Source organism: Oncorhynchus clarkii, chromosome 27 (genome assembly GCF_045791955.1).
Source record: "Oncorhynchus clarkii lewisi isolate Uvic-CL-2024 chromosome 27, UVic_Ocla_1.0, whole genome shotgun sequence".
NCBI classification, from domain to species: domain Eukaryota; kingdom Metazoa; phylum Chordata; class Actinopteri; order Salmoniformes; family Salmonidae; genus Oncorhynchus; species Oncorhynchus clarkii.
In genome coordinates this window covers 28,919,206-28,945,128 of record NC_092173.1, presented here as the reverse complement: position 1 = coordinate 28,945,128, position 25,923 = coordinate 28,919,206, and the positions used below count along the sequence as shown (strand labels likewise).

The 25,923-nt window shown below is 46.5% G+C and overlaps 1 protein-coding gene across 1 annotated transcript in view; it reads right to left on the bottom strand.

Moving 5' to 3' along the window:
• LOC139385529 (ephrin type-A receptor 4-like) overlaps positions 1–25,923 on the bottom strand; it is a 59,853-nt gene that overhangs the window by 2,539 nt on the left and 31,391 nt on the right. Inside the window, exons 4-15 of the mRNA XM_071130657.1 lie at positions 24,616–24,771; positions 19,190–19,525; positions 12,693–12,817; positions 12,244–12,403; positions 11,032–11,143; positions 9,453–9,511; positions 8,891–9,004; positions 7,717–7,902; positions 1,657–1,718; positions 1,221–1,430; positions 938–1,087; positions 519–712 (exon numbers count right to left, since the gene is read on the bottom strand). Coding sequence (XP_070986758.1) covers positions 519–712; positions 938–1,087; positions 1,221–1,430; positions 1,657–1,718; positions 7,717–7,902; positions 8,891–9,004; positions 9,453–9,511; positions 11,032–11,143; positions 12,244–12,403; positions 12,693–12,817; positions 19,190–19,525; positions 24,616–24,771 — 1,864 coding nt within the window. The remainder of the gene's footprint in view (positions 1–518; positions 713–937; positions 1,088–1,220; positions 1,431–1,656; positions 1,719–7,716; positions 7,903–8,890; positions 9,005–9,452; positions 9,512–11,031; positions 11,144–12,243; positions 12,404–12,692; positions 12,818–19,189; positions 19,526–24,615; positions 24,772–25,923) is intronic.

Genomic DNA, 25,923 nt, shown 5'->3' with positions numbered 1-25,923 from the left:
TTGTGAAACATACTGTGGTGGTTTGGGGGTCTTTCTCCACCTCTACCACCCAGAGACATGGAACCAGCATGTGGATTTGAAATGTTGCTAGGGACCCCAAGACCTCAACCACTCCCCCGCCCCTGTATACTCTGCAGAACATTTCCCCTTCTTTAACTGTAAAAGCTATTTATGGGATTCAGTTCCACTAATTACTCCTCTAGGACTCTCTCTCTCTCCCTCCCTCTCTCTCTCTCTCTCTCTCTCTCTCTCTGTTAAATTGGAAAATACTTTCCTCCCCGACTAGCTCTAGGTCTGTAAACACACGTACGTCCTCCTAGGAGTAACGGCTCCTATTTACATTATTTTTTTAATAACATACAGCTAGCTACCATTGTAATTCTCAACTCTATTAGAACACATACTTCATTTTACAAGGTGTACCGACCGTTCAGTTAATGTTCTATGGGAGTGTATAAAACAGTACTGACTACACACATTACAATAATAGTGAATAAACCAGGAAATCCCTGTCTCACCGTGTGGTCTCTCCTCCAGTCCTCTTCAGGCTATTGGGGTTCCGGATCAGTTTGTCCAGCATGTTGACGATCTGGCCAAACTTGGGCCTATCGCCCCTCTCCCTCTGCCAGCAGTCCAGCATCAGCTGGTGCAATGCCACGGGGCAGTCCATAGGTGGGGGCAGCCTGTACCCCTCATCTATGGCCTTGATCACCTTGGGGGAGAGGGGGCAGAGGTTTAGAGGGTTGATGGTAGACTGTGAGCTAGATTCCTCAGCCATCTTAATCACACTGTAATGATGATGTTATTATAATTGAATAATAGGATGGAATCAGGAAAATTGTACAGCTGTAATTGCACAGATACTATTTGTTATTATGACATAACATAATTATTATTTGACGTTTTAAACCTGAATCTGTTCTCATTGTAGACTTACATCCTGGTTACTCATGTCCCAATATGGCCGCTCTCCGTATGACATCACTTCCCACATGACAATGCCGTAGCTCCACACGTCGCTGGCCGAGGTGAACTTTCTGTAGGCGATGGCCTCTGGGGCTGTCCAGCGAATGGGGATCTTCCCTCCCTGTGATTGTCAGGTAACAAGGTGTTAGTATCACTCATACTGTACCAAAAACATAGATCTACATACAAAAATAAAAACACCTAAAAATGCTGACAGGTAGATAGACATACTGAAATTACAGCCAGACTCTTACCCTGGTGGTGTAAGCAGGCTCGGGGTCGTCCTCCAGGACTCTGGACATGCCGAAGTCAGACACCTTACACACCAGGTTGCTGTTGACCAGGATGTTGCGTGCGGCCAGGTCTCTGTGGACGTAGCTCATGTCAGACAGGTACTTCATGCCCGACGCGATGCCACGCAAGATGCCCACCAGCTGGATCACTGTGAAACGCCCATCATTCTTCTAGAGAACCAAACAAACAAAGAAATTCATGTTAGATAATGTTTGTATGCAGTGTACTGGCAGGATGTGATGATGATTGTAGATAGTAAGTCATCATAATCTTGATGACGTGCTTGTTTGACATTCATTAAGAGGATAATGGCCGTAATAGTCAGAGTTCTGAACATGTGTAAGCAGACACATACCACACACAGAGTTGAATATGCACACACACTGCATGACTTACCCTCAGAAATGCATCCAGCGAGCCATTCTCCATGTACTCTGTGATAATCATCACTGGTTTACCTGAAGAAAAAAAGAGAGAGAGAATGAAACGCAGAGATGATTCTGGAGGTAAATGATGCACAGCACAGCAGGAGAGCAGTGGTTCTCAGGAGAGTGTGTGTGTGTGTGTGTGTGTGTGTGTGTGTGTGTGTGTGTGTGTGTGTGTGTGTGTGTGTGTGTGTGTGTGTGTGTGTGTGTGTGTGTGTGTGTGTGTGTGTGTGTGTGTGTGTGTGTGTGTGTGTGTGGTATACCATTAGTCTCAGTCCCGTAGTGATTTAATTAGTTCAGTGTGAGTGTGTCCTCGTGGCTCCCACTTACTCAACAACACAGAGAAGGATCTCTACCGTAACATAACACCAACCAACCAACCCCCCCCCCCCCCCCCCCCCCCCACACACACACACACACACACACAATCTAGTATACTAATGAGCAAAGGCAAGAAATGTGCACATATGGTCTCTTCAGAATGTATTCACCCCGCTAGACTTTTTACACATTTTGTTGTGTTACAGCCTGAATTGAAATGGATTAAATATAGCTAAAAAAAATGTCACTGGCCTACACACAATATCCCTGTCACGACTTCCGCCGAAGTCAGTCCCTCTCCTTGCTCGGGCGGGGTCCCGCGGTCGACGTCACCGGCCTTCTAGCCATCACCGATCAACTTTTCATTTTCCATTTGTTTTGCCATTGTTTTCTACACACCTGGTTTCAATTCCCCCCCATTTCATGTTCATTATTTACCCTCTGGTTTCCCCCATGTTTGTGTGCGTGTTTGTTTTATTGTAAGGTTGTTACTGATGGCTGGTATTTTGTTGCCGGGTTTCGTTATTATGCCCGTTTAGTTCATGGTACCGGTATTTTTCCAGCATCATAGTATTGTGTTTATACGGGTGTTTTCTTGTATTAAATAGCTTGTCCACACATCTAAGCTCTCCTGCGCCTGACTCCTTTCACCAGTTACCCACAGCCTTGACAACCCCTTAATTTCAAAGTGGAATTATGTTTTTAGACATGTTTACAAATTAATACAAATTTTAAAGCTGAAATGTGTTGAGTCAATAAGTATTCTACCCCTGAAATGTGTTGAGTCAATAGGTATTCTACCCCTGAAATGTGTTGAGTCAATACGTATTCTACCCCTGAAATGTGTTGGGTCAATAAGTATTCTACCCCTGAAATGTGTTGAGTCAATACGTATTCTACCCCTGAAATGTGTTGAGTCAATACGTATTCTACCCCTGAAATGTGTTGAGTCAATACGTATTCTACCCCTGAAATGTGTTGGGTCAATAAGTATTCTACCCCTGAAATGTGTTGAGTCAATAAGTATTCAACCCCTGAAATGTGTTGAGTCAATACGTATTCTACCCCTGAAATGTGTTGAGTTAATAAGTATTCTACCCCTGAAATGTGCTGAGTTAATAAGTATTCTACCCCTGAAATGTGTTGAGTCAATAAGTATTCTACCCCTGAAATGTGTTGAGTCAATAAGTATTCTACCCCTGAAATGTGTTGAGTCAATACGTATTCAACCCCTGAAATGTGTTGAGTCAATAAGTATTCTACCCCTGAAATGTGTTGAGTCAATAAGTATTCTACCCCTGAAATGTGTTGAGTCAATACGTATTCTACCCCTGAAATGTGTTGAGTCAATAAGTATTCAACCCCTGAAATGTGTTGAGTCAATAGGTATTCTACCCCTGAAATGTGTTGAGTCAATAAGTATTCAACCCCTGAAATGTGTTGAGTCAATAAGTATTCAACCCCTGAAATGTGTTGAGTCAATAAGTATTCAACCCCTGAAATGTGTTGAGCCAATAAGTATTCTACCCCTGAAATGTGTTGAGTCAATACGTATTCTACCCCTGAAATGTGTTGAGTCAATAAGTATTCAACCCCTGAAATGTGTTGAGTCAATAAGTATTCAACCCCTGAAATGTGTTGAGTCAATAAGTATTCAACCCCTGAAATGTGTTGAGTCAATACGTATTCTACCCCTGAAATGTGTTGAGTCAATAAGTATTCTACCCCTGAAATGTGTTGAGTCAATACGTATTCTACCCCTGAAATGTGTTGAGTCAATAAGTATTCAACCCCTGAAATGTCTCGAGTCAGTACGTATTCTACCCCTGAAATGTCTTGAGTCAATAAGTATTCAACCCCAATTCACTTTTTGTCCTGAATAGAAAGTGTTGTTTTGGATTTGCCCCAAACGTAACACATTGCCACTCTCCATTTTTTCAAGCATGATGGTGGCTGCATCATGTTATGAATATGCTTGTAAATGTTAAGGACTGGGGAGGTTTTATGGATAAAAAATAAACGGAATGAAGCTAAGCACAGGCAAAATCCTAGAGGAAAACCTGATTCAATCTGTTTTCCACCAGACACTGGGAGATTAATTCACCTTTCAGCTGTACAATAACCTAAAACACAAGGCCAAATCTACACTGGAGTTGCTATCGAAGACAACAGTGAATGCTCCTGAGTGGCCAAATTACAGTTTTTACTTAAATCTACTTGAAAATCTATGGCAAGACTTGAAAATGGTTGTGGAAAGCTCTTGGAGATTTACCCAGAAAGACTCGGCTGTAATCGCTGACAACGGTGCTTCTACAAATAATTGACGCAGGGGTGTGAATACTTACGTAAATTAGATATTTCTGTATTTCATTTTCAATTGTGCTAAAATGTCTAAAAACATGTTTTCACTTTGTCATTATGGGGTATTGTATGTAGGTTGGTGTGAAAAAATATATTTCCTCCATTTTGAATTCAGGGTGTGAATACTTTCTGAAGGCACTGTACATACACACACAATCTCTATTCATCTATGACAATCTGTCTATTTATGTCCTTCACCATTCTCTCGGTTCTTTTCCCACTTTTATGCCAACTTTCTGTACATTCTGTCACTCTCCACATTCTCTCTCCCTTTCTTCCTCCCTCTCACACTTTCTATTTTTCCATTTCATTCTCCATCCCTGCCACTCCTTTCTGCCCTCTCTCTCTCTCTCTGTCTCTCTCTCCTTTCTGCCATCTCTCTCTCTCCCTCTCTCTCTCTCCTTTCTGCCCTCTCTCTCTCTCTCTCCTTTCTGCCCTCTCTCTCTCTCCCTCTCTCTCTTTCCTTTCTGCTCTCTCTCTCTCCCTCTCTCTCTTTCCTTTCTGCTCTCTCTCTCTCTCTCTCTCCCTCTCTCTCTCCTTTCTGCCCTCTCTCTCTCTCTCTCTCTCTCTCCTTTCTGCCCTCTCTCTCTCTCTCTCTCCTTTCTGCCCTCTCTCTCTCTCCCTCTCTCTCTTTCCTTTCTGCTCTCTCTCTCTCTCTCTCTCTCTCTCTCTCTCTCTCTCTCTCTCTCTCTCTCTCTCTCTCTCTCTCTCTCCCTCTCTCTCTCTCCCTCTCTCTCTCTCTCTCTCTCTCTCTCTCTCTCTTCGGGGGAGCATCTGTCTCTTTCTTTCAGCAGGAGGGAGATTCCCTGGTGGTTCTGTGATGGTTTGCGTGTCTTTGTGTAGCTCTGGGAGGTAGAGAGGAGGAGGTAGAGAGGGGGGAGAGATGTGTGGTTCATCCCATAGCTCTATCAAGATGGCAACTGCCTAACCAGCCATACAGCAAATACATGGTGAAGAGTTTACTTTTACTTCTAACTCCTCTTGGAATTGTTAGATACTGTGCTATGATTATGATTATTATTTTAAACATGTATACTCACATTTTATTTGTTATTAGAAACTCATTTGCCCACATATTTGAGAGTTATTGGAGTGTTTCCTAGTTATTAGTGTCTAGTTCCACTGAGTCAAGTAGTTAGTAGTTTCAGGGTCTGAAGGTGAAGGTCTCCCACTCTCCCACTGACAGCCAAGAGGCTGTCAGTCACTGCTCTGTGTGGTGCGTGATTGGCACTCCATGACTTACAGGGCTATAGCAACGCCCCAAAGAGGAAGTGGAGTTCAACTTGAGAGGGGAGCCTCTTTGTCAACCATCTTTGTGCTGTTTTGTTCTCCTCTGCTGCCCCCGGGCCGCGGCTGATTGACAGCTCCCTAACTAAGTCTGAGGAGCGTCTGACCTACGACCCCCATCTCGCCCCTTCTCAGCCCCTCCCTCGTCCTCCCAGCCTATTTGCATGCTAATGTCTTGTTTACTGAATACGCCCCGCCGCCTTTGGCAATGAACTCTGGGCAAGGGCCCCGCCAATAAGCTGATTATCACCTGTCCAAAAATGACTAGGGAGGGTAGAGGATAACATATAGGACAATGTTTGGAGAATGTTGAGGTAACATTAGGGGAACGTTATTAAAGAGAGCTGACGTCGGTGGGAGAACACAAAGAGGCCTGCTACTAACTCTCACTGGATCGTATTGTAATTGTTTTTTATAAAAAGGACTATTTCTAATTTAGCAGTGCTTACATTATGTAAATGTGGGAATTTAAATGTATCACATCCTAAAGGAAAGCTGGGAATCCTTAAAGTGTTACCGACTGACGATGGACGGCCAGGGTTTTTAATTGTGTCAGAGTGACGCTAAGAAAAAATAAATAAATGGCTAAGATGAGAGGCTATGCTGCCTCAACTCTGAGTCTCTGATGTTAGTCTATTTATGTATTTAGTGCGTATTTAGACTTCATCAATAATTAATAAGACTTAATTGGCCTCTTGGACAGGCAGTGCGGCCGTACTGAGGCGAGATAGAAATCCCTTTTAAATAGATTGAAATAGGGAGGGGAAAAGTGCAATTCAAATAATGGATTCTTAATAGATTCCACCGACACACTCAAGTGTGAAGGACTAATTGCAGAGAAATGGGTGTCAAGCTTTTTGTCATTACAAAGATGGGAGTAAGGGGAGAGGGAAGGAGAAGAAAATTAGATGCAGTCCTCTCCTCTCAAACGGTTTCTGTTTCCAGTCTGGTATCTCATTTACTCGTTCTCTACATCTCTCTCTACATCTCTCTCTACATCTCTCTCTCTCTCAGTGTCTGCTTCTCTTTCAGCCTCCCCTTTCCTTTCTCAATCTTTCTCCCCCTATTCCCCTCTTCTTCTCTCCTTCTCTCTCCTTCACGCTCCCTCTCACATTTATTGTTCTCCTCTCTATTTTTCAATCACATCCTGTCTCTCCTTCTCATCTCCTATGTCTTTCCTCCCTCTATCTCTGATTCCTCTCTCTCTCTCTCTCCCTCTCTCTCTCCTTTCTGCCCTCTCTCTCTCTCTCTCTCTCTCTCTCTCTCTCTCTCTCTGAGGGCTGTGTAGATTGAATGGCTGACTGTGATTGGTCTATTCACCTAGAGAGGAGGACATATAGGGCTGGCTGTTCTGTCACAATGCATTAAACCAGTCTCTCCATCTATCCAGGCAAGGTAACTGGGAATCTGAGGTAACACTCACACACACATGTACCTAATCAAAGGTGAACAGACACACATTCATAGTAAAAGACATGAAGAATACAATTCTAAACCAGTAGGAACATCAATAGAAACTCTCTCTCTCAAACACCTATACAACGCACTACGAACTGAACGCCCAACTAGTTTCCCACACGTACACCCCCCATCCCCCAATACACTCTAAACAACAAGGGGTGAAGGGGTAAGAAGCCAGCGTCTGGTGTGGCAGCAGTACAGGGTCTGTCCTGCAGATACGGTATCACTCTCTAACCCCAAACACATTTACAGCTGACACTATGATTAATGAGCTAGTTGCAGCGCAGGACACATTAACCCTGTAGCCGACCTGGACCAGACCTGTTCCATCTGGACTCCAACCACCTGGGGATTCCCAGAATGGGCGCCATGTCCAGACCCACACCACCCCTACCCACGGCTCTCTTGGTAACAGGGCTGGGATGGGTCTTTATCTGAGTTTGTCCCTTTCAGGTTTTGTCTCCTCATAGTTTATGTTGACCATAAGGAAAATATAGAGTATATGATTGGTTTCTCTAATATAAGATCCACAATATTTTGATTTACTCACATTTATTTAAATTCTGCCTTTTAAAAATCCTCTGATTAGGATCCTACTTACACTTGGTGACCACTCCCTCCAGGTGAATGATGTTTGGATGGTCGAATTGGCCCATGATGCTGGCCTCAGACAGGAAGTCCCGCCTCTGCTTGTCGGTGTATCCCGCCTTCAGGGTTTTAATGGCCACACAAATCTCCCTCTTCCCTGGCATTTTCAGACGACCGCTGCACACCTCCCCAAACTCACCTGGAACACACACATACACACAACTTATTATAAAACACACGCCTTATCAAACTCACCTGGAACACACACATACACACAACTTATTATAAAACACACACACAACTTATTATAAAACACACACATACACACAACTTATTATAAAACACACACAACTTATTTTAAAACACACACAACTTATTATAAAACACACACAACTTATTATAAAACACACACAACTTATTATAAAACACACACATACACACAACTTATTATAAAACACACACATACACACAACTTATTATAAAACACACACATACACACAACTTATTATAAAACACACACATACACACAACTTATTATAAAACACACACATACACACAACTTATTATAAAACACACACATACACACAACTTATTATAAAACACACACATACACACAACTTATTATAAAACACACACATACACACAACTTATTATAAAACACACACATACACACAACTTATTATAAAACACACACATACACACAACTTATTATAAAACACACACATACACACAACTTATTATAAAACACACACATACACACAACTTATTATAAAACACACGTCTTATCAAACTCACAAGAAAATACATACTCATACATTTTCAACGTGGTGAAGAAAATACCTGATAACACAGAAACCACACTTATTTCTAGGGAAGGGAACAGGTGGTGGTGGGAAAGGGGGCTGTACTTTAATCATTGATCGACCCCCTGTGATCCCCAATCCCTCCTTCTCAGTCGAGCAGAAAGAGAGCAAGAGAGAGGGAAATGGCTATTGATTATTTTCTATTATTTGGTTTATCGGCTGACTTTTTCCACTGGCAGACAAGGGAAAGCAGGAACATTACATTTTCCCTCCCAAGTCATTTTATTGTCTATTGACCCAATGAGTCGGGCCAAATATTACCAGTCTGACAGACGGTCATGTTGACATAGTAAAAGTATGTGCAATGGTAAGTCCAGTCCGTACCGATGCCAATGACTTTCTCAATCTTGATACAGGAAGCGTCGATCTCCTTGGCAAACTCTCGGACAGCTTGGTTGGGGTCCTCGTAGGTGAAGGGGTCTACGTATATCCTCACTCCTGAGAGAAAGGAGGAGGGAAAAGGGACGGTTAGTGCATTCTGACCAGCAGAGCCCCATCTGTTCTTCATTTTCTCCATGCTGTGGGCTATACTGCCTTCCTCTCTTCTCCTTTATCCTTTAATTCCTCAACTTGTACATTACAACATCTCTCCATCCAATGTCTCTGTTAGATTGATGTAATAACTCTTATTTCATCAGCGTTAATGACGTCTAAAATAATATGAAAGTATTTATCTTGTCAATAGGTTTTGACTGGAGAATACTGTGGTAAATGTTATATGGCAGTACTTTTGGAATACACATTTCATCCACACTTTTATTACAAACATAACTGTTTTTTATTACTCTATTAACCAACTGCGTCATTTTTTCAGAGGCTCTTTTTTCAGTGTCGCTCATCAGTGAACGTTGATACTAGCGTAGGATGAGTACAGTGAGTGGTCTACCTTGGTGTAGGTGTTTCTCTTCATCAGCATCCTGCTTGGCCTTACTGTACTTACTCCTTCTGGGAAGAAAAACAACATGGCCGACGTGGTTAGCTAGGTTCAGCAGCACAGAGCAAGTCCATGGTGTTATTCTTGAGGTTGTCTAAGGCCACCAGATGTGCAGAACAATGTTGGACTAATGACTTTTAAACATGACAATGTGCCTCTCTGTCCTTTTAATGACTGTTAAACAGCTCTGTGAGCCACGCTGAGCGCTACCCACCCACCCCTCCCCCGCACGATGGTCAAGACACAATGACAGACGGTTACCGTCAATGAATATGAATCAAAGACGGCCACCTGCTTGGCTGGAAGAGCCCCAATCACACACACATGTGCGCACAAACACACAAACATACCCCTTCTCCATCGCCCACACACTCTCTCTCTCATACATTTCGAAGTGTCCAATCACACAGGAGCGCACACACACCCACAAACAGTGGCCAGTAAAAGACAGAGCGTGGTTAAAGCGTGAAGAGAGAGACCCCATCTGCATGTAATCCCATCTGTGTGTCACTGCTTTGTTCTGCTCTACTGCTCACTGGTTAACACCCTCTGATTGGGTCACTGCAAATCCACCTGCTGCCTCCTTCTCTCTCACTTTTTCTCTCTTCTTCTACACCTCCTTCTCTCTCACTCTCTCTCTCTATCTCTCCTACTCTCTCACTGTCTCTTTCACTCTCTCTCTTCTTCTACACCTCCCTCTCTCTCACTCTCTCTCTCTATCTCTCCTACTCTCTCACTGTCTCTCTCACTCTCTCTCTATCTCTCCTACTCTCTCACTGTGTCTCTCACTCTCTCTCTCTCTATCTCTCCTACTCTCTCACTCTCTCTCTCTATCTCTCCTACTCTCTCACTGTCTCTCTCTTCTTCTACACCTCCCTCTCTCTCACTATCTCTCCTACTCTCTCACTGTCTCTCTCACTCTCTCTCTCTATCTCTCCTACTCTCTCACTGTCTCTCTCTTCTTCTACACCTCCCTCTCTCTCACTATCTCTCCTACTCTCTCACTGTCTCTCTCACTCTCCATCTCCCCACAGGTCACAGAATCTAACTACCACCCCATATCACAGCCACAAAGAGAGAGGGATAGAGGTGGAGGGAAGAGAAGAAGAGAAAGGAAAGAGGCGATGGAGTGGGAGAAGAGGAGCGAGGGTCGCTGATTACATCTCTTCAACTGTCACACCGTCAATCATGTCTCAGGTGTGGCTACACATCACTCACTGGGGCTGTGTGTGTGTGTGTGTGTGTGTGTGTGTGTGTGTGTGTGTGTGTGTGTGTGTGTGTGTGTGTGTGTGTGTGTGTGTGTGTGTGTGTGTGTGTGTGTGTGTGTGTGTGTGTGTGTTAGTGCGTGCGTTCACCTATCGTTGTCGTGTGACAGACACTTTTTCGAGCCTGCCAAGCAGCTGCCAAGCAAGACATTCTCATCACGGAGGCAAGATGGAGAGAAAGAAAACAGAGAGAGAGAGCGAGAGAGAGAGAGAGAGAGAGAGAGAGAGAGAGAGAGAGAGAGAGAGAGAGAGGATGAGAGTCTCACCTCCTGCTGATGACGAAGGCACTGATGAGTATGAGGAGGAGAACAACACTGCCCACCACAGACACCAGCAACACTGTGGAGTTAGTCCCATCTCCGATGATAGGAGCTGGAACTGAATATGAGAGGAAGAGCGGGAGGGAGAGAAAGAAGAAAGAGGAGAAGAGAGAGGAATACAAATATATAGAGAGTGAGGAGACAGGTAGAGAGAGAGAGAGCAAGAGAGAGAGAGAGAGAGAGAGAGAGAGAAAAAGGAGAGGTAGTGAGAGAAAGAGAGAGAGAAAAATTAGCGGTTGAGAGAGAGAAAGAGAGAGAAAAATGAGAGGTAGAGTAAGAAAGAGAGAGAAAAAGGAGAGGTAGAGAGAGGGAAAGAGAGAAAAAGGAGAGGTAGAGAAAGAAAGAGAGAAAAGGGAGAGGTAGAGAAAGAAAGAGAGAGAAAAAGGAGAAGTAGAGAAAGAAAGAGAGAGAAAAAGGAGAGATAGAGAAAGAACGAGAGAGAAAAAGGAGAGATAGAGAAAGAACGAGAGAGAAAAAGGAGAGGTAGAGAGAGGGAAAGAGTGGGTGGACAGACACAAAGTCAATATCATTCAGTCTAATCAGGTCCCGAGATGTAAAACCTACAGTAGATGTTCTATTTGCCTTCGTCATTGACCTCCTCTCCCTTCCTCTCTCCCTCCATGTGTGGCCCAGAGTATTAGTCCTTCTCCCTATCCTCCATTTTATGAGTCCCCATAAAGTATTGTGTTTCTCAGAGGCCCGTTGAGACACAATGCAGTGCCATTCCACCGGGCAAAGAGCTGTGTGCTTCAGTGTCTCATTACCATATGCCACTATCTCCATCTGCATCACAAGGAGACACCTGTGTCTAGAGGACAGAACAGACGTCCTCCTGCCCACATGACAGGGGCAATCAGATGACACAGGGCCTCTTATTGGAGGTCAGGACTGTTCATAACAGTCAATAATATACTTATGAGTTTGAATGTTTGTTAAATGTTTGGGATTATTTAGGTGTTATTCAGATGTACTAAAACAGGTGATATCAGTATGTGACATAATGTCTATATCATTCATGTTCCAACATGTTAGAAGCTGTGACAAAGATGTAGGTGGATAGCATGTGCTAAAACAGAACACATGTTGACACTTGCTCTGTGTCACAATGACATCATCACAGTGATTTGTGCGATGCTGTTAAGGTAGCGCTCCACTTACCAGAGTTGGTCATGAACTCGAAAGGAGCGCTGAACTCTCCGTAGCCGGCGGCGGTGCGAGCGCGCACATGGAACACATAGGAGGTCAGAGGGGTCAGGCCCTTGATGTCGGTGTTCCTGGACGACGTCTTGATAATGCGATAACTCCTCTCATTCTGGTCCTGAAGGAGAGACAGAGGGATGAAAAGAGTTGAGGTGGTTTTCCTGGACGACGTCTTGATAATGCGAAAACTCCTCTCATTCTGGTCCTGAAGGAGAGACAGAGGGATGAAAAGAGTTGAGGTGGTGTTCCTGGCATGTCAAAGGTTCTTACTTCAGCTTCGTCAGAGGGTTGTCACCTTTTCACTGTTTAGAAAAAAAAAGATTTCTCAACCTGTCAGGTTCAATGTTATTTTAAAGCCTGAGCGGAAAAAAACTGCATTTCCCAGAGAACTACATTTCCCACCTCACCTTCTCATAGTATTTGACCTCGTACTCCAGGATGACCCCGTTGGCTTTCTCAGGCTGCTGCCAGGCCAGGGAGATGGTGTGTCTGGTGATGTCCTTGGCTTGGATAGAGTTGACGGGAGACGGTGCTAGGGACAGAAAGAAATGACAAAAAGAGAGATATATTTTTTTATTTAACCTTTATTTAACTAGGCAAGTCAGTTACGAACAAATTCTTATTTACAATGAAGACCTACTCTGGCCAAACCCCAACGACGCTGGGCCAATTGTGAGCCGCCCTATGGGACTCCCACTCACGGCTGGATGTGATACAGCCTGGATTTAAACCAGGGACTGTAGTGACGCCTCTTGCACTGAGATGCAGTGCCTTAGACTGCTGCGCCACTCGGGAGCCACTCGCCACTCGGGAGCATTGACCTTTCCTGCCTTGTTGTTTTGACCCTCTGAGCCACTAAGTCTGTTTCTTTCCTATTGCTCTTTCTGAGAAAGTCACCATACCATGCAATCAACTCCACCTGCCGTTTAGCTTGGCTCCCAGTCAAAGGGCTTAGGTGTGTAACGGCTAATGGCTACGGCTACAGCGCTACAGCTACGCAGTCCAATGGTGAAGCTCTATTGCTAAGCCAAATGGCTGGAATACATCCAAACAAACCTTCCCAATGCCTACAGCTAGTTTTAGATCCATTTCCCTCCACACAGCAGACGCTCCAAGCTAAGCTAAGGACTATCTCACTTCCTGTCCCACAAATTCCAAAGATTCTCTGGTCACCCTGGGTAACCACTGCGTTGCTATGACATCTCCCCTGCTCCCTTGCTGTTGCTGCTCTGTCTTCTAGCCAATCAATAGTTTTTTATTAAAAGTAGGCAGAGGTCAATGTCTAAAGGCCATTCTGCAGCAGCCCATAATGAGACAATATTTCAACCAGCTGCTCTGTCTGTGTTCCCCCCTCAACGTCTGCAGGTTAAAACACAGATAACAGCTCACACTCACTCCCTCCCAACTCGCTCCAAAAGTCAAGCCTCTATCTCAGAGACTGACAACACACACATTTGGTCAGAGTCAGACACAGACGACACTAGAAAGTTACATCATCCATACGGATATAGTTGTCTGGGGAAAAAAACATCCACTTACTGATCGAAAAGCACTGACAAATGCAGAGGTGGAGCCTACAAAAAGACCAGCACACACTCATGCCCAAGGAAAGAGAAATACAATTATAGACAGAGGGTCACACAGACAAACAGACATGCAGGCTGAGTACACACACACACAGTCAGGTAGAGCTGGATAGGGGAGTTCAAAGACATCTTCAGACAGAGCAGGGCTCTACCCTGACCTTTTTTTACAAGGAACACGTGTTGAAAAATGTAGGTGCACACAAAGAAATTTAGGAGCACAAGGAAAAATATTTGCGATATTAAAGATAGAATCCTTCATTTCTCTAGGCGCACTGGTGCTCCTCAATAAAAATTCCATGTTGCACAGCAAAATATATAGACGCATATGCAAGTCAAATGTTGGTACTGTAGAGCCCTTCAGGAGAAACACCCTTCCAGCCCCTTCCTCTCACCTCCTCAACAGCCATTAACTCTTCCCCCATATATACACATTGCACACACATCAACCCAGTCACACCCAGTCACACACAGACCCAGTCACACACAGACCCAGTCACACACAGTCACACACAGACCCAGTCACATCCAGTCACACACAGACCCAGTCACACACAGACCCAGTCACACACAGACCCAGTCACACACAGTCACACACAGACCCAGTTACATCCAGTCACACACAGACCCAGTCACACACAGACCCAGTCACACACAGACCCAGTCACACACAGACCCAGTCACACCCAGTCACACACAGACCCAGTCACACACAGACCCAGTCACACACAAACCTAGTCACACCCAGTCACACACAGACCCAGTCACACACAGACCCAGTCACACACAGACCCAGTCACACCCAGTCACACACAAACCCAGTCACATCCAGTCACACACAGACCCAGTCACACACAGACCCAGTCACACACAGACCCAGTCACACACAGTCACACACAGTCACACACAGACCCAGTCACATCCAGTCACACACAGACCCAGTCACACACAGACCCAGTCACACACAGACCCAGTCACACCCAGTTACACCCAGACCCAGTCACACACAGACCCAGTCACACACAGACCCAGTCACACACAGTCACACACAGACCCAGTCACATCCAGTCACACACAGACCCAGTCACACACAGACCCAGTCACACACAGACCCAGTCACACACAAACCTAGTCACACCCAGTCACACACAGACCCAGTCACACACAGACCCAGTCACACCCAGTCACACACAGACCCAGTCACACACAGTCACACACTGACCCAGTCACACACAGACCCAGTCACACACAGTCACACACAGACCCAGTCACACACAGTCACACACTGACCCAGTCACACACAGACCCAGTCACACACAGACCCAGTCACACACAGACCCAGACACACATAGACCCAGTATCACACCGACCCGGTCACACACACGGTCCTGAGTCTCCACCAAGGCTAAAACACAAATGCAGGCAAAACATTGTTGCTGATATTGTGGTAGTTCACTGTCTGCCATTTAAAGTTAGCTAGAGTAGTACTAATATAGAAGCTAAGTAAATCTCTGACCCGTGACTTTGGCTACTGTAAACTTACTATCTAGCCTACCTGGTGCTGCCTTTTAAACAATTACACTGTTGTGATTATTGAGGCGACCCCTAGCGTGGATTATGAAAGGATTCTCTGTGACATTATGTACATTGTATTCCCCCAGACCAGTCCAGGGGTTACTGTCCCGGGAGGCTAGTGTTCACTCTAATGCTAACACAACCAGGCTTTTAGGGAGGGATTGAGTTCAACCAGGCCTGGAATGGGAGATGGGTCTGGAACGGGGTGGGGGGGGGGTGTACATACAGCTCTCAGAGCGAGCGGAGGTAAATAGATTTCCCTGGGTTGTGTCATTCTGCCGGTCGGGCTAAAGTGTTGCGTCTCTATTAAACAATTAGAACGGCGGCCATTTGTAACCCTCAAATCAATATTTACTGGAGGGCGCCTGGCAGCCAGACCCACTTTGAAGGGCCCCCCGGGGGTGACCAGGGACGCTCCCGACCAGAAAGAAACCCAAAGGGTCAGCCGGCCCATTCCCCTTAGGTAATCCACACATCCATCCTTTCTCCTAAGATGACAGATATGGAGATTTAATCGGGTTCTGGTCCTCTTGTTGCTTTTTCCAAGGCTAATGTGAAGTTAAAGATGAGTGATTCTGTGAGTGGTTCCTTCTAAGGCTTGGTATGGAGGAGGTGAAGGTTACAATGGAAGGACACACTGTACTATCAATCAGGGAAAAGTTTAAGACTTAGAGAAGATAAAACACACACATGCATGCACGCAGGAACACACACACACACACACACACACACCAAAAACACATAGGACACATGTAGGCCTACATACACACACATTGTGTCACTATCACACTCCAAACACACGGCCAGGATCAAGCTAACACAGGCGATGCAGGAGATTAGAGATGTAACAACAGGGCTAGATTGAAGAATAACAGTGTAAACTAGCTGCCTGACCGGCACCTCTGTAGACAGACCTGAATGTGGGGCAGATCTGTAATGTCTTACCGCCTCCTGAAAGCGTGGGCTAAAACGCTGGCGGAATACTAAGTGGAAAAGCAATGAATATTCAGATCTCATTTCCCAATAATGTGCTCCAAAAACTCTTTTACAGCTCGCCCACCGCAACACTCACACACACCCAAGCATACATGCACGTGCACACACACACACACACAAACTCATTATACCAACAGACAGATGGAAACACACATAAAAACATACACATACTCACATTATCGCTCACAGACAGTGGAGAATACAACGGCACACAGCAGCCCATGCATATATTAGCTAGCAGAGACACATTAGCAGAGCTGGGAATGAGTAACACAGACAAACTGAGATTAGTTGAATGTTTGCTCCCTGGGTGGATGAAAATGTCTTTGTGGTTAAGTTTGTTGAGCTAGCTACTTTTTGAGCTACTTTCTGAGTCTGTGTGTCACAGTGAGAAAGAGTTGGACCCTGTGAGTAAGTTACGCTCTTGAGTGAGTTAGTTTGTCTTACAGAGAGAGAGAGAGAGAGAGAGAGAGAGAGAGAGAGAGAGAGAGAGAGAGAGAGAGAGAGTTGAGTGAATGAGTTTGACTTTGTGAACATGTTCATTCTGATATTCAGGTAACTGGACCAGCTGTGGTCACATCGTGTGGTTTGGAGAATATGTGGTGAATTATGGATTGACATTAAAGAAACAAAGGCCGGGGAACACATGTGGGTGCCATATTGGAGTCTGGTTGCCAGATTGGAGTCACTTGATTTGCTGCAGCAGAGGAAAAAACTGGCAAAATGGGAGCTGTTTTTCAGGGTGTCGAGAAATTGTTTGCCCCAAACGAGATCCCCAATAAAGTCTCCTTCCACCCACATTTCCAATTCAGCATAGTGATGGAAACACACACACTGATTTTTATTTTACCTTTATTTAACTAGTCAGTTAAGAACACATTCTTATTTTCAATGAAGGCCTAGGAATGGTGGTTTAACTGCCTGTTCAGGGGCAGAACGACAGATTGTTACCTTGTCGGCTCGGGGGTTTGAACTTACAACTTTCCGGTTGCTAGTCCAACACTCTAACCATTAGGCTACCCTGCCACCCCTGGAAACACACACACACAATGACAAACACTTACATGCACTAACTCACTACCTTTTCAAGACATTACACATACCAATAATGATCATACTGAGACATACACACACACACACACACACACACACACACACACACACACACACACACACACACACACACACACACACACACACACACACACACACACACACACACACACAAACAAGAGTAAAGACTGGATCTCATAAACTTTCTAAACATCGATTTACAGGTCGGAACAAAGCTGGGCATCCCTCAAACCCACACACACCCCTTCCTTCATCCAGAGGGGTGAAGGGGTTACACCCTATCTGATTTACCAGGGGGATTGTTCATGGTGAAATGAGGAATCCCCCAACTCCCCCTCTGCACTCTTTCCCTACAGAAACCTGAATCTTGATCAAGGCCGCTGGCCGAAGTGGCTTTTTACAGAGCATATCATAATAAATCTATCGTAATAAATGTGTAATCCACTGTGTCTGGATGGGGGTGATATAGAGCGAGGGACAGCCACAGATGACTGTCTGGATTACAGGGGTGAAATCAGAGCTCTGAAACCCCCTACTGAGTATTAGGGGAGAAATCCAATCAACTCTGGTGCTATTCTCTTCAACCCGCACACACACGTTCACAAGACACACACACACACGTTCTCAAGACACACACACACACGTTCACAAGACACACACACATTCTCAGACACACACACACACACGTTCACAAGACACACACACACACGTTCTCAGACACACACACACACACGTTCACAAGACACACACACACACATTCTCAGACACACACACACATTCACAAGACACACACACACACGTTCTCAAGACACACACATACACATGCACAGGCATTCTCTAACACACACACGCACACATTCTACACAACACACAAAATAACCTGCACAGGCAGACATTTTTGCCTCACACGCACACACAAGCATGACCACACATGCACACAAGCACACACACACTCCTAATGCCTCCAGCTGCAGGAGGGCCAACTTAATGTAAGTATTAGAGAATGGAGAACAGTTGTGAAACATGCTTCAGTGACGAGCCAACAGCATCATTTATATATCTTACTATCGCAGGACAACTGGTTTCAAGGCAGCTCTAGATCCATTAATCTCTCCTTTCTCCCAGACCAGATAAATCAAGCCGTCCTGTCCTTAAATAGCCAGTCAGAATCCTCCAGAGATCTTCTCTTTTCCCAGGGATCAAAACAGCAACACAACAAGGCACTTAGCCCGCCACCCAAGAGCGCCGCAGTAAAACCAGAGGTAATAATCATCTATCAGGAGGGAAGGAAGGAAAGGTCACAGCCGTAAAATACATTTGCACAACAACTGGAGAAAAAATGGCCGAACGACAAAACAACAGGGGCCTTTCATCACACCAGCAGGCAGGGAGCTCTACTGTGGTTGTAGAGGGCCAGCCGCAGTATTCATGATCTCATTCCACTAGAACAACACACACTGCCCTAGCCAACATACCGCAACTTAATTAAGCCTAACCAAATCAATACAATTCATTAGAATATAAATCTGTTTCCCCATTCCCCTTAAAATAAAATAAAATTCAAACATTCAAAGCACATCTCAACCTTTACCAAAACAACCCAACAAACAACAACAGTCTCCAGCAAATCTCTCCCCACCCACACACATCTCCCCCCAACCCCAACCCCAACTCACCGGCCTGGTTGGTAGTGACCGTCACCGACACGGCCTGCTCAGGTCCAGGGCTCTGCTGGGAGACCCCGTTAACAGCCCAAATCTCAAAGGTGTAGTTAGTGTGAGCCTGCAGGTCATTGATAGACACCTTGGTGGCCCTGAGGCTCAGCTGTTGGGGGCTGAAGTGGACCCCGTTCCCACAGGGCTGACACCGTGTCCCCTCGGGCACACAGCGTTTACACACCACGTTGTAGCTGAGGTCTTGGCGTCCGCCAGAGGAGAGAGGAGCGCTCCACTCCAAGTTGACCGATGTCTCATTGACGTTGGAGATGAGGTGGAGCGGAGCTGTCGGGGGTCCTGGGAGAGAGAAGAGGGAGAGAAAGGTACAGAGAGGTGGTCTGAAGTACTCTCACTTAGCCAAACGTATGGGTAACTGTCAGACAAAGCAGCTGTGAGAAGAGAGACTTGGTTTGAAGTGACTGAGTAGACTTTGGTGTTGCGATTAAACACAACACTAAATTGTTGAAATTGAAACACTTTGTTTTGGGGAAATCAATAGTAGTGTTTGTCTGTGGTGGCTATAGCTAAGTGATTAAGTCCTAATTATAGTTTGCAGTCCCTGCTAACCCAACTATTCCTGAGGTCTCCTTTTCTTTTCAAAAGGGCTGGGAAGTTAGGAAGTCTACATTCATGTGGTGGATGTGTAATTAGTTATCATGGCAGTGAGCCTAATCCAGCTGGTCCCAGATCTGTTTATGGGACTCTCTTAGGGATTTGACAGTTTGTTTTTAACCCAGTAATAAAGAAGATGCCTTGATCTAGGGTCTGTGTTTTGTAATGTTTCACCCTGTACACTCCTAATTCAAATGTTGCTTTCAAACATGTTAAACAGTAATTAAGTTAACTGTAAACCCCCCCCCCCCCAGACTAATGGAGGTAACATGGGCAAGCAAAGGGATCGACACGGGCTGAAATAAGAATGCCAGTCCATCTACTTCTGAATCATTTCACAATGGAAATTAATTATCAGTGTTATTTTTGGAGGAGCAAAAAGCCACTGATTAATTTGGAGGACAGGGGTTATACTGGGGAGGAGATAGGGAGGGGGGAGAGAGAGAGAGAGAGAGATAGAGAGAGAGTATGTGTGTGTGTGTGTGTGTGTGTGTGTGTGTGTGTGTGTGTGTGTGTGTGTGTGTGTGTGTGTGTGTGTGTGTGTGTGTGTGTGTGTGTGTGTGTGTACAGGGTTAATATTAGTATCATCCCTACCTTCGTCTGACAATTCATTACCAGTTCTCATTAAACTTTATGATGAAGCCTCCCTCCCTCATCCCCTCTCCTCCCTCCCTCCCTCATCCCCTCTCCTCGCTCACCCCTCCTTCCAGTCAGTTATAGATGATAGTTTCTAAATTAAGGTGGCGGAGGCTGCAGAACCATCACTGTAATGATCTTTTGTCATGTAAGGTTCAATGTAGCAGTCTTCCTGTTTCTATCTCCTCTGTGGTTTCCTGCTAGAACACTGAGCTATTAAACAGATAGATTTCCTTAGTGCCATTCTGTCATAAACGGAAGAGGACTAAGGTCATATGTATGTGAGCTGGATTCATCCCCCAGTACAATGGGGTTTTGCGTCCATGTCTGAGCATGGACCCATTTGTTGCCATGGTAAGTCATGCTGTGCTGTATAACTATATTATGGGTTATTATATGTTCTATTCAATCACAGACACATTCCAGAAGCTCCCTGGTCTCCTACATTCCATTAACACTACCTTTGGCCCTACCTGTTGCTCCCAGGATTATCCAGACGGAGGGGGCGAGCGTAAGAGAGAGGGAGAGGGGGAGCCATCTGTGACTGACACTGGGTAATTAAACAGTAGGGAACGCAAACACAACGCTTCCAAAACACGACCAAAATGCTATTAAAATGCTACTTGTCGCAGGCACAGGATGTAGATCCCTCTCTGACAGAGTAGCTGTGGAGAGGACACTTGGAGCAGGCGCCGTCTGTGGCCAGGGCACGGTAGTAGCCAATCTTACAGGCTGTAAGAACATAGATAGCGAGAGAGAAACGGTCAGTCGGCATTGTACATAGAGAAACACACACTCTCAGATAGTACACACCCCACACACTGTGGAATGTTGCTTTCAGTCGATCATATCTACTTAACACCTCTCACTCTCTCTCTCTCTCTCCGTCTTTCTATTTCTCTTGTTGGGCGATTCAACAAGCTGACTGGGCTTTCCATCTTCTATTCATTTTCTCCAGCTCTACCCATATGTCATCATTTTCCTCCTCTGAAAGCCAGACATTTCACCAATGCCCTATGGCTGGCTATCATCAGACTAATAGAGAAGAGAGAAGTTACCACACAAGAGTTACACAAATATCACATAACCACCCCTCCTCCCTCTCTAGAATTAAACTATGCTTTATTGGCTGGGCTGTGAGGTACATTGTAACCAAAGCCATGGGCATTCCAACATAATTAACAAACAAATGTCACCCCATTTGGCCCAGTGTCTCCTCTGAGCCAGGTTCTCAACACATGCCTACACTACACTACACTACACTACACTTCACTACACTACACATGCCTCAAATTGTAACCTAGGTGACACTTTTCCGACTCGGGCGACGGCGCTAGCCTATCCTCTTGATTGACAGCTTGATTTGAGGGCACGGCTTTCAAGGAGTTCCTCTCTACTGTACCGTTTACATAATAGCTGAGAAGTCTAGAGGGTTGTATTTCACCCAAGAGCACTGGATCAGAAGAGTAGGACAAAAGAGGGATGCTGTGAGAGGTGTGGTTCAGACAGCCAGGACACCGATTGGGCCAAATAGCCTGTCAATCACTGAGGCGGCCGGATACTTGGCAGGACCAGCAAATGGCATCGAGCCCTGGGGCCGGAGGGCTGGTGGTTTAGGAGAGGGGGAGGTGTGTGAGTGCTACCTAAACATTACAAAAACGCTACCAAAATATTACCACATCGTTACCTGAAACTGTTTCCACCAAGTTAACTGAGCGTTTGGACAAACAGAAGGAGGGATCCTTGTTCACCAACATTCTTTCGTTCTCCCTTTTCCCTCCATCTTTCCCGCTTTTCCTATCTCTCAATTCCCTACTCCCCCTAGTCTCCGTATCCCACTCCCCCATTATCCAGTCCATCCCAACTCCCTCCCTCACCCCACCCATCTACCCTCTCTCCCTCTCTTTTTCTGTCTCAGTAATTGTTGGCTGAGTGCTGAGTTGGGCCGTGAGGGAGCACAGGGTAAATTGGCCAGAGCATGGATCCAGCTATCACCATCCGAGAGGAATTCACTCAACCCTGAGTATTGTTCCCTCTCTCCCCCCTCTTTCTCACCCTCTCTCCCTTTCCACCACCTCTCTCCCCGCACTTTCTCACCCTCTCTCCCTTTCCACCACCTCTCTCCCCCCTCTTTCTCACCCTCTCTCCCTTTCCATCACCTCTCCCCCCTCTTTCTCACCCTCTCTCCCTTTCCACCACCTCTCCCCCTCTCCCTTTCCACCCCCTCTCTCCCCCCTCTCTCTCACCCTCTCTCCCTTTCCACCACCTCTCCCCCCTCTCCCTTTCCACCCCCTCTCTCCCCCCTCTCTTTCCCCCCTCTCTCTCACCCTCTCTCCCTTTCCACCACCTCTCTCCCCCCTCTCTCTCACCCTCTCTCCCTTTCCACCACCTCTCTCCCCCCTCTCTCTCACCCTCTCTCCCTTTCCACCACCTCTCCCCCCTCTCCCTTTCCACCCCCTCTCTCCCCCCATCTCTCACCCTCTCTCCTTTTCCACCACCTCTCCCCCCTCTTTCTCACCCTCTCTCCCTTTCCACCACCTCTCTCCCCCCCCTCTCTCACCCTCTCTCCCTTTCCACCCGCTCTCTCTCACCCTCTCTCCCTTTCCACCACCTCTCTCCCCCTTCTCTCCCCCCCCCTCCCTTTCCACCACCTCTCTCACTCTTCTCTCCCACCCTCTCACCCATTCCACCACCTCTCTCCGCCTTCTCTCCCACTCCACCACCTCTCTCCCCCTCTATCTCCCCCTCTCTCTCCCCCTCTCTCTCCCCCCTCTCTCCCACCCTCTCTCCCTTTCCAACACCTCTCTTCCCCTTCTCTCTCACCCTCTCTCCCTTTCCACCACCTCTCCCCCCTCTCCCTTTCCACCCCCTCTCTCCCCCCTCTCTCTCCCCCCTCTCTCTCACCCTCTCTCCCTTTCCACCACCTCTCTCCCCCCTCTCTCACACACCTCTCTCCCACCCTCTCTCTCACCCTCTCTCCCTTTCCACCCCCTTTCTCTCACCCTCTCTCCCTTTCCACCACCGCTCTCCCCCCTCTCTCCCACCCTCTCTCCCTTTCCACCACCTCTCTCCCCCTCTCTCTCACACCTCTCTCCCTTTCCACACTCTCTCTCACCCTCTCTCCCTTTCCACCCCCTCTCTCTCACCCATGTCTCCCTTTCCACCCCCTCTCTCCCTTTCCACCACCTCTCTCCCCCCTCTCTCTCACACCTCTCTCCCTTTCCACCCTCTCTCTCACCCTCTCTCCCTTTCCACCCCCTCTCTCTCACCCCTGTCTCCCTTTCCACCACCTCTCCCCCCTCTCTCTCACCCTCTCTCACTTTCCACCACCTCTCTTCCCCCTCTCTCTCCACCCTCTCTCCCTTTCCACCCTCTCTCTCACCCTTTCCACCCCCTCTCTCTCACCCTTGTCTCCCTTTCCAACACCTCTCTCCCCCTCTCTCCCAACCTCTCTCCCTTTCCACCACCTCTCTCCCCCTCTCTCTCCCCCCTCTCTCTCTTTCCACCACCTCTCTCCCTTCTCTCTCATCCTCTCTCCTTTTCCACCACCTCTCCCACCTCTCTCTCACCCTCTCTCCCTTTCCACCACCTCTCCCCCCTCTCTCTCTCACACCTCTCTCCCTTTCCACCACCTCTCTCCCCCCTCTCTCTCCCCCTCTCTCCCTTTCCACCACCTCTCTCCCCCCTCTCTCCCTTTCCACCAACTCTCTCCCCTCTCTCCCACCCTCTCTCCCTTTCCACCACCTCTCTCACCCCTCTCTCTCATCCTCTCTCCTTTTCCACCACCTCTCCCCCCTCTCTCTCACCCTCTCTCCCTTTCCACCACCTCTCCCCCCTCTCCCCCACCCTCTCTCCCTTTCCACCACCTCTCTCCCCACTGCCAAACCACTGATCAGAAAATTGGGAAACTCACACTGAGACCATCCCCATGTGTCCCTACTCTGCTATGCTCTACACTCTGAAGCATACAGGCCTGTGTGTGTGTGTGTGTGTGTGTGTGTGTGTGTGTGTGTGTGTGTGTGTGTGTGTGTGTGTGTGTGTGTGTGTGTGTGTGTGTGTGTGTGTGTGTGTGTGTGTGTGTGTGTGTGTGTGTGTGTGTGTGTGTGTGTGTGTGTGTGTGTGTGTGTGTGTGTACTTACTAGTGCAGGGCATGGATGCAGGGTCAGTCTCAGAGCGGAAGTAGCTCTTGTCGCAGGCACAGGATGTAGATCCCTCTCTGACAGAGTAGCTGTGGAGAGGACACTTGGAGCAGGCACCGTCTGTGGCCAGGGCACGGTAGTAGCCAATCTTACAGGCTGTAAGAACATAGATAGCGAGAGAGAAACGGTCAGTCGGCATTGTACATAGAGAAACACACACTCTCAGATAGTACTGTGGAATGTTGCTTTCAGTCGATCATATCTACTTAACACCTCTCACTCTCTCTCTCTCTCCGTCTTTCTATTTCTCTTGTTGGGCGATTCAACAAGCTGACTGGGCTTTCCATCTTCTATTCAGTTTCTCCAGCTCTACCCATATGTCATCATTTTCCTCCTCTGAAAGCCAGACATTTCACCAATGCCCTATGGCTGGCTATCATCAGACTAATAGAGAAGAGAGAAGTTACCACACAAGAGTTACACAAATATCACATAACCACCCCTCCTCCCTCTCTAGAATTAAACTATGCTTTATTGGCTGGGCTGTGAGGTGCATTGTAACCAAAGCCATGGGCATTCCAACATAATTAACAAACAAATGTCACCCCATTTGGCCCAGTGTCTCCTCTGAGCCAGGTTCTCAACACATGCCTACACTACACTACACTACACTACACTTCACTACACTACACATGCCTCAAATTGTAACCTAGGTGACACTTTTCCGACTCGGGCGACGGCGCTAGCCTATCCTCTTGATTGACAGCTTGATTTGAGGGCACGGCTTTCAAGGAGTTCCTCTCTACTGTACCGTTTACATAATAGCTGAGAAGTCTAGAGGGTTGTATTTCACCCAAGAGCACTGGATCAGAAGAGTAGGACAAAAGAGGGATGCTGTGAGAGGTGTGGTTCAGACAGCCAGGACACCGATTGGGCCAAATAGCCTGTCAATCACTGAGACGGCTGGATACTTGGCAGGACCAGCGAAAGGCATTGAGCCCTGGGGCCGGAGGGCTGGTGGTTTAGGAGAGGGGGAGGTGTGTGTGTGTGTGTGTGTGTGTGTGTGTGTGGGCAGAGAGGGATCGTTCTCCCGGTAGAATAAAAGTATGTAATCATCTGAGTGTTTTATACAAGGCTGGGTTTATCCATCAGTCGCACAAAGTCCCAAAAAGGTATTCATCATTGTGAATCCACATTCATAAATCCATGAATAAAATACGACGTGCAATACACGTACACTTTGAATAGTGATCTAAACAAAGTTGCTCATGCATCTACCACACTAACCTAAACTCATGCCTTTCCACG